This window comes from Wolffia australiana, chromosome 1 (assembly GCF_029677425.1).
Source record: "Wolffia australiana isolate 7733 chromosome 1, ASM2967742v1".
NCBI classification, from domain to species: Eukaryota; Viridiplantae; Streptophyta; class Magnoliopsida; order Alismatales; family Araceae; genus Wolffia; species Wolffia australiana.
In genome coordinates this window covers 897,915-907,147 of record NC_135835.1, presented here as the reverse complement: position 1 = coordinate 907,147, position 9,233 = coordinate 897,915, and the positions used below count along the sequence as shown (strand labels likewise).

Below are 9,233 nucleotides of genomic sequence, written 5' to 3'. Positions count from 1 at the left end.
ATTGAAGAGCTCGACGTATATGCGGCTGCCCCCCCAGCTTTTGGTACAGAGGTGTTGCATTGGTGGAAGACGACATGTAGCATGAAATTTACGTTTTTCATATTCTTACTCTCTTGCTTTCCTGATTGAATATCTGATTAATACCCCCATAATAGGTCAGCTTTCTTACCCCACGTTAGCATTGGTTGCAAAGGAATTCGTAGCTGTGCAAGCGACGAGTGCGACGTGTGAGCGTCTATTTTCAGAAGGTCATCGTGTAATCAATTATAGGCAATCGCAGCTCACGGCAGAGAGCGTTGAAGTCCTAATGATGTTGAAGTCATGGTACGGCAACGATGACTTGAGAGCAGATGAGGACGAAGACGGTGATGAAGATGATGGGCCATTTGACATTCATGTCAACACACCCTAGAACTGCAACGTGATTGTTTTTGTCTCAGGAAATTCCCTCTACTAGAAAGTCTGCCACGAATCTCATCTATGTACATCAATGATTTGATGACTATTGATGTTCCAACTGCGAATGTTCCTCGACAGTTATTGCTGTTCCAATTGAGAATGTTTCTATATCCTGATTTATTTATCTTTTAAATGCTCCTCGATTGTTATGTTTGTTTATTAAGGTTTGGTCCTCTCTCTTTTACTCTCCCCATTGGTTTCGAACACAATTCTTTCTTAACATTTTGAGTGACGTCTATTGTCATCATTCATCACAGAAATATTATGACATCTCCCACAAAATGCAGGTACATCCACTGCCATGCGGAGGCAATGGAGGGCGCATGAGCCAGAAATAGGTGCGCACCACAAAGGAGTGTGCGATTCTTCGATGAAGAATGCAAAAGCAACCCCAAGACCCGACTGCTATTGTCATCAGCTCAGACTCCGAACCAGACGGTGATGACATCAATACACACACAAACAATACAAATAGAGGCAACACAAAGCAATTTTGCCCAGTTCAAGACATATTTATTGGGATAAGTACCAAGCACATCATTACGGAAATTCTTGCTATCCCTTCAAAAGATTTCAGCCCTGGGACACATGGAGGAGAAGTTGTTAGTACTCAATGGGATGACATCACATTTTGGGAGCGTCACAATTTCACTACAGCAATGATTGATGCTATCCAGAAAAACGTCAGTCGTATCGCCTCCCAGCTCGTTTGATGTTCATGAAACTACTTTGGCAGAAAATATTTTATGTTTCCTAAATGCACTTGGACTTTTCCATCTATAAATGTTTGTGATAAGATTTACACAATATTGAATTTTTGGTAATCTATGACTGTTTACGTACTTATTGTTGTTTGGCATGGACTCATTAATTTTGTAATTTTAACTTCTAGTGAGTAATACCAAGTCTAAAAGTGAACACCTTTAAGCTCAAAAATTAAAACTTAAAAATCCCAAGTTTAATTTTCTCAATTAAACAATTTTGGTAAATATGCAGGTACCAGAGTTCTGTAAATAGTACTTTTCTGCACGACCTACTCTACATATGAAAAAATTAGTACACCCGTTTATTTATCATTTTAGTCATTTTTAATTAAAACTCTCAAATTATTTTTTTAATTAAATTATCTCTTACTTAAAAATTTATAATACCACTACTACTAAAATTTCTATTCTTCTTATAATAATATTAATTAAAATTTCTCCTCACACTTGTCATCTTCTAGAATTTGCCAACATCTTAGTAAACTATTTCATCATGATAACAAACACACCCTAATAAAATATCCATTTAAATTATTATCCCCCTCTTTTATATATTAGTATAATATATAATAACTTCGAATATTTTTAGTTTATTATACTTTGCTAAATACTGAGCAATTGTTTCCCAACTCTGTGCAATATTATGCAATTTACGAGCAATATATGTAATTTTTCACTTTATGTGTGAATTTTGTTCGTTTTGTGCGAATTTGTTCATTTGTGCGAATTTGTTTGGTTTGTGCGAATTGTTCGGATTGTGCGAATGTGTGCGAATTGTGCGAATTTGTGCAAATTGTGCGAATTGTTTGAACATCTGTTCTAATTTTCGCACATAAAAAGAACAGCACAACGAACAGACCCCTGTGCGGTTCATTTGTGCGAATTTTTTGTTTGTTATAAACAAATAGAATAGAACGACCATGTCTAGCTACTATGCAATGCACTGACCTAGGATGGTTGTGTTTCAAAGTCTGATTCCATCCAAGTGAGATTGGGTCACACGATGAGTGATGGGCATTTCCCAAAGCAGTAAACATACTTCCAGATCGTCTCGGATGTTGACGACGGATAGGACTGGATGAAATTCGTCCTGTCTTATGTTTGGATTCAGTGCAGGGATGAAGGACAGGACGGAATTTTGTCCAGCAGTTAGAAAACCGTCCCGTCCAGTCCTCCCATGATAAATTTTCGTCCTGTGGCTTGTCCTGGACGGAAAAAACCCGTTTTATACTTTTAATATATTAAAATAGATTTTTCTAAGCTTTTTAGGGAATTGCAAAGGAGAGAGAATGCAAAGGACCATATGTACAATTATTTCTGAGTGACGTCCGTTTGCACGCACTTAAAAAAACAGTGACTTTGATGCAAATTGTCATTGCGAGGTCACGTGGCAACATCTCAACCGTTGGATGTTAATCCGGCAGTTTTCCGTCCAGATACGTCCGTCCGACGTTTGAGACCTCCGGACGGACAGTTTTTTTGTCCCATGGGGCGAAAACCGTCCCGTCCGGTGGTCCCCGGGACAAATTTTCATCCCAAAATTCGTCTGTATCTCAGACGGGAGAATTTTTTCGTCCGTCTGCGTCCCTGCACTATAGCAGTAAACATTTCAATTGTTTATCCTTCAACAACACATGAAGAAGCGAAATTCGATCCATCTTTCTCCGCATGGAGAGTTGACAGGGGGGGTATCTCTAGAATTAAAAAATAGCAGGCACATGAAAGAAGGGGTGTCCGTTACAAAGCAGCAAGCAGACAACCCTTGAAGACACCGCCAACGACCTTTGACTTGTTTGTCTCTTTCTAGACCAATGACCTTGTTAGAGAGAGAAACGGAGAAAAGACATAAAAGACAGACAGAGATCAAGAGTGAGAGATAGAAATAAGGAGAGAGGAAGGAGTAGTGAGATAGATAGATAAATAAATATATAGAAAGGAAGGAGTAGTGAGATAGATAGAAAAATAAATAGATAGAGAGGGAGATGTGGAGAGAGAAACGTTGACTCGCGTTGACAACCACCACCAGCGGTCAGAGCGAGCTCATATTTGAACCGGATTGCCTCTGCAGCAGCTGCATAAGCGGCCACAAAATGTCCATTCGATGGAACCCCCTGGACCCCTGTCGTTGACCAAGCCAGTCAACCCCCCAGTAGACCAAAGAGATAGAAAGAGAAAGAGAGAGATAGATAGAGAGAGAGTGGTTGCCTCAACGATGAAATGGCCCCAGAGCTCGTGGGATCGCGTTTCGAGGACGCCTCTTAGAATGGTGAGCTCGAGTTGCTTGATGACCTGGGCAATCTCCATGAAGAAGCCGTAGTCGGTGCAAAGGACCTGACATATTAGGGATTGATGAGTTGATCATCGACCCATCGACCATTGACCCATTGACCATTGACGGTTGACCACCCAGCTGACGTACCTCAACGAGCATGTGCCCTGGCTGGTCAAGATTCTCCACGACGATGGGGCAAGCTTCGGCCAGGCTTAACAGGTCGCACCCCTCTGCCCTCTTCCTCTTCTTCCCCTGAAAACCAAAACCAGCTCCATCAGTCACAACTTCAGAGAAAAATACCGTCGACCCAGTCAACCTCTCCGACCTTAATCTGAGCGTACTGCCTCAGCTTCTCTCCTTGACTGGAGATGCTCTGCAGGAACTGCATCAGCTTCACCGTCCGGTCCAGCAGCGTGTCTATGCTGCACTGGAGAAACGACCACCAACACCATCATCATCATCATTATCATAATCATGATTATCATGATTGTTGGTATGTTACCTTGGCGGCGTTAGGGACAAGCTCGCGGAGTTCTTTGATTCGATCCTGTATTAGCTGGCGGTCTCTGGGCCTGGGCCGGGCAGAATCGGGCCCGCGGGAGTTGGGTTTCTGGGCCAACAAGGGGGGGTTCGTCGACTGCTTCTTCTTCTTCTCCCGCTCGGTCTGGTCACCGACGGGGAACAGGAACGAGGGCTCGACAGGGCCGGGCGGCGGGTCGGCCTCGGACTTGACGTGGGTCAAGCAGGAACCCGCCACGTGGTCGTCGGAGGAGCTCGGAGAAGCGCCGTCGGAGAAGTCGCGGGCGGCCGCTTCCGACTCGAGAAACTCGGCGATGACCGAGTCCAAGAGCCGCTCCAGGTCGCCCGGCGGGCCTTGGAGGAAACTGGGTCCGAGCGGCTGAGCCATCTCCGGACCCATTACGAGCCCTCCTCCGAAGGCCAGGTCCACGTCGCCGTCGTAAGAGCAAGCGTTGACCTCCGGGGAGAAGAGGGAGAGCTCTTCTGAGACATCCGGGTAGGCGGCTCGGTCGTTGACTCCCCCGCCGGAGATGGCTCGGTAGATCGACCGCCATGAATTCCCATCGATGGGTAAATCTTCGCCGCCGTTGTAGGCGAGGAAGTTCGATCCGTCATATGAGTCGAAGATACTCCAGCCAGCGGCGCGCGAGGAGAAAATCTCCTGAACAAGAGCCACCGTTGATGGGTCCTCCGCAACCTGGAATATCATAATCGGGCCATTAGGATTTGAAGATTTGATCGTAAAGAAGTGAATTTTCTGCACACCGTTTCCAGAAAACCCAGCTGAATCACGCCCAAGGCAGGGACCGCCACGAACAAGACTGCCTGTGACAGGTTCAAACAGATGGTCAGATCTCGCAGTTGGAGCTTGGGAAGGGAGAAAATTGCGGTGGCGTTGAAACACTGACTCTAACAGGAAAGGTAACAGATGCGGAGAATGAAGCTCCCTTCTTCATCTCCGGGAAAACTAAAAGAAAGCATCGAAAAATAATCTTTTTAGCGCGTATAGATGTTCGTTACCTTGATACCGGCTTCAAAGTGAGGCCGCAGCTCCTCAGGGATCTGTGAAAAGGCCAGAGGAAAGATGAACACCACACAGAATTAGGAATCATGGAAGATTTCCGCGTAATTTAACCTTGGAATTGCTCGTTCTGGGGACAATCCGGCGATGCTTCCAGTCCAATGCAACTTTTCCCACAATCCTGCGAGAACAAGATTACAAACCGATTGATATTTTTCTGTAAGAGAATGTGGGTATTAAGCGAAAGTCTCCTACCCTTCTCCGACGGAATACAAATGGCAGGACTGGCTAGCGACAGCTTGCTCAATCGGACACGACGAAGAGACTTCGGAAGAAAATGATATGAATCCGCCTGTTCTGCTAAAATGTTCGTTCCAGCATTCTTCTCTCAACGCCGATCTTAGATCCGAGGGGACACAGTAGCTATCCTCCCATCCTAACAGTCTGACCACAGTTAATCAAAGAAACGCATTAAATTATGGTTAGAACATTAATTCGGAGAATGAAAAAGCTGGTGATTTTCAAAAGTGGAGGATAAGATTCAACGGAGAAGAGGGAAAAAGCAGGGCCACGAATTGGTTCCGGGCCCAAAATCATAAATAAACTCAATTGCTCTGTTTATTATCCCCCACCACCACTAGATATCCCTGATCCATCACTTTCTCCTCTACAAGTACAGGTCCTTTCCCTTGACGACTTTCAGAGAGATGACGGGCCAATTATGGCGGACTTATATGTTCATCAGGTGTTCTGGCTCTATCGGATTGCAATCAGAGGAAATAAAAAAATCGATAATTTTTTATAAAAAAATGTTGAGTCATTATCGGACGCAAGAGACACTTTGTTTCCTGTTAAGCAAGGGAGAGAGATCTGGCGTCAAGAAGAAAGAAGAAACGGAGACACAGGAGAAGAAAAAAAACAACTCACGTTTGGCTTCGTCCGCGGTACTTCCAAAAGATTGCGTACTTTGAGCGGGCTCGAAGGCAAAGACTCCTCAGAAGTTGTCTGATTTCGGAGACCTTTCCCATCTCGCAACCCAGAATTTCTTGTGATAATCGAATGGGAAAACAAGTAAATTCAGGGTCATGACAAGCTGGAATCTTCATCTCCTGCTGAAGAAACCTCGAATTCGTGCGCCCACCGTAATCCGTCACTAAGACCAGAAAAACCCAACGCAATTGCAAAGTGAATTCCCATCAATTTTGGCAGTATTCCCCCTCCTAAAACGTCATCTTTCCCGGTTGGATTCCCCTTCTGCGGGTTCTGCACTGGCAGAAAACGAGAATTTCCTGCAGAGAAAAGAAAGATCATCAGGACTTCCTAGAGATCACGACGAAAAACTCTCGCCACAACTGACCTCTCGTCTCGTTCTCAATTCCGACGGATAATGAAGCCTGATATCACAACAAGAAAAAAAAAAGAAATTATGAGAAATTCAAGAACTGGGAAACGAACACAACACTTCACCTGTCTTCCTCCTCCCAAATTCCAGCTTTCCCGATGCTTGCCAATCGAAAACTCAGCAAACAATTGTTCCTTCTTCCCGAGCGCTTCGTATTTGCCGCAGATTAAACTGGCTTCTCTCTCTATCTCTCTCTCTCTCTTTTGTATGCTCGGATTCCAAACCTCCCAGAACTGTAGTTGATAATCTCGGTTGTTAGCCTCCTACGTTTCCAATTACTATTCGATATTATATAAATTATTATAAAATGAGATTCAGGAGTGGGCCTCGCTTGCCACGTGTTCGCATCTTCTTGGTGGGGACTCTGGCAAAGTGACAATAGATACTTTGGACCACTCCCATCCCCGGGTTTGGATCCGAATCAAGGGTGGCCAATCCCATCTTGGCCCCGCCAAAACTAGAAACCGACTGCGCCTGCCTGCCGTCAGTTGTAATCTTCGCCAATTGGTATGAATCTGATTAGCCATTTCCGATTTGGACCCAAATTAGAGATGTCCAATCAGACTATCGTCCATTTTTCATACATGTATATATATATATAAGTGAAGAGTAAATGTGGTGCGAGGACTCACTAATATTTAGAAGCCTTACACCCGAAGACTAAAGTAGTGGGCACCCTCGATGTAACATGTATACAATTGAAGAGTAAATATGGTGTGGGGGCCAGCTAATTCATAGAAGAATTATGCTCAAAAGAGTAAAGTAGCGGGTGCCCTCAATGCGATGTGCGACAGGGAATGGGATGAACATGGATATAGCCCAAGTCTGAAGGAGACAAATATATGGGCCTACGTTGAAACTGCCTATAGTAATGACTAATGACTTAGAGTTTAATGACTGACGAGGGCAAATATGTCTAATGACTCTTCATTTAATCTTGAGAAGTGAGGACTCCCACTATGAGTTCTTGTCGCTGCGCTGGCTTCTGGGCTGCAATGTATTTTTTTTAATGGTGAGATTGAGATATTTCAAGGGCATCGCTGGACCCCATCAGAAAAAAAAATTTCTTAAGAAATTGCCGACTTGAAAAATAAGAAAATTGCTAAATTTGGGAACTTTGTTGCGTAATAAAAAATGCCCACATGTACATTTAAGGATACGTTTACGCCGAAAACTTCTCTCCGAAACTGTTTGACCTTCCCCGGTAAAGATACAAAAATCTCGAGGAGTTGACTTTCCTGTGGGGTCTACTGATGACGTCATTGTCGACGTGGCTAGAAATTTAGACGCCAGTTGACCTTATCAGGGTCGGCGGAGGTTCCTCGCTTATAAGCGGGGCCCACCAAGCGCAAACTTCTCGAAGGATGATGACAATCACAATCCATTAGAGGCTCATCGGACGGTCCAGAATCCATCTCCAACCAGACGGTGTATGGGCCTTCCGATCGGAATCAGCGTCGACTCAGCCACATCCAACGGTCATTACTGCTTCGACTGAAGAGAAAAACCACCCTTGGATGGCGGCGCCGCTCTTTTCTCTTTACGGCTGATGGTCGGAACCGTAACGGTCAAATCAAGGTTGAATCCACCGTTGGATCTTAATCCAGCAGTCATCAGAAAGTTTGTGGAGGCTGACTCAGCTACGACGGCTACATGGGCCTAAAAGTGGCCCATTAGGTCCGATATTGGAGGCAGCAATTGTTAGTGGACTGAGCCGAACGCGTTGGACTGCCTTATATCTTTTGCAGTCCACGTCAGCAATTCTTAAACTGATGAATGGGCTTGGTGAGAAGTCGTTCCATGGTATCAAATTATTGGGCTTTTCATTGTAGGCCCAATAGACTTCCCACTTCCATACGACAGGCTCTTACTTTTCTACCTATCTGTCTCTCTTTCTATCTCACGCCTGCTATTTCTAAACAATATATTGATAAGTTCAGAACTTTGAACCATTCCGATCCGCCCATTAAGTGCGTTGATTTTTTTTTCTTCTTTCATTAAGCACAATCAGGGTAGATCTCAGAACCTTAGTTCAGCTCCTCTATTTATACTTTTCTACCACTCTCTCTCTCTCTCACTCACTCCTGCTATTTCTAGACATTATACTGTTCAAAGCTCAGAACTTTGAGCCACTCCGATCCGCCCATTAAGTGCGTTAATTTTTTTTCTTCTTTCATTAAGCACAATCTGGGTAGATCTCAGAACCTTACTTCAGATCCCCCTCTATTTATACTTTTCTACCACTCTCTCTCTTTCTCTCACTCGCTCCTTCTATTTCTAAACATTATACTGTTCAAAGTTCAGAACTTTGAGCCACTCCGATCCGCCCATTAAGTGCGTTGAGCCATTCTTTCTCTCTCTCTCTCTCTCTCTCTCTCTCTCTCTCTCTCTCTCTCTCCAGCTATTTCTACTCAGCAGAGGAAGAGTTGGCTTCTTCAAGGGGAGATTTATATGAAAGGAAGTTGACAAGAGGGGCGGTCTTCGTGGGGGAGGCAGCGTGGCGGTAGCCCAATCTCGGGTTGCGTCCGAGGTTCTCTCTTCTCAGTATAGATAAACCCCAGAGTCACAGTCATCCCTCCCGCCTTTATAAAACGCCCGTATCTAACACTGTACTGTAGGAAAATTTTCTCATCTCCTTCATCTTTTCACCTCCGATATCTTCTCCATCTTCAGCTCAGCCGTTCTCCCATGGAAGGCCTCATTCCCTTCGTCTACAGGACTTTCGTCCAGTATAAGAACAGCGAGCCGCCGTCGGCCGGTAGCTACGTTCGGCTGCCGAGCGATTCCGGCCGGCTC

At 44.6% G+C, this 9,233-nt stretch overlaps 1 protein-coding gene across 2 annotated transcripts; it reads right to left on the bottom strand.

The window, feature by feature from the left end:
• Positions 1–2,863: 2,863 nt before the first annotated feature.
• On the bottom strand, positions 2,864–6,647 carry LOC144700507 (transcription factor EMB1444-like). 2 transcript variants are annotated; one of them, XM_078571912.1, is made up of 12 exons: positions 6,503–6,646; positions 6,393–6,429; positions 5,963–6,324; positions 5,291–5,479; positions 5,150–5,216; positions 5,035–5,076; positions 4,780–4,839; positions 3,998–4,711; positions 3,821–3,922; positions 3,643–3,747; positions 3,429–3,554; positions 2,864–3,342 (listed from the first exon to the last, which is right to left on the bottom strand). In XM_078571912.1, exons 3-12 carry the CDS (start codon positions 6,139–6,141, stop codon positions 3,253–3,255), a joined length of 1,674 nt encoding a protein of 557 aa, XP_078428038.1. In that variant the 5' UTR covers positions 6,142–6,324; positions 6,393–6,429; positions 6,503–6,646; the 3' UTR covers positions 2,864–3,252. The 2 variants fall into 2 exon arrangements, 1 of the variants encoding a protein (XP_078428038.1); XR_013580785.1 differs by lacking the exon at positions 2,864–3,342 and having other exon boundaries at positions 3,520–3,554; positions 3,821–3,917; positions 6,503–6,647.
• Between the last annotated feature and the right edge of the window lie 2,586 nt (positions 6,648–9,233).

What these genes read in the sequence shown, in the direction of transcription:
- LOC144700507 (XM_078571912.1), bottom strand. Translation starts at nt 6,141, where the DNA reads ATGAAGATTCCAGCTTGTCATGACCCTGAATTTACTTGTTTTCCCATT. An exon ending in ACTTTGAAGCCGGTATCAAG is followed by an intron (nt 4,840 to 5,034) that starts GTAACGAACATC and finishes AACCTGTCACAG; the next exon opens with GCAGTCTTGTTCGTGGCGGT. An exon ending in GGGGCCATTTCATCGTTGAG is followed by an intron (nt 3,343 to 3,428) that starts GCAACCACTCTC and finishes GGTCAACGACAG; the next exon opens with GGGTCCAGGGGGTTCCATCG.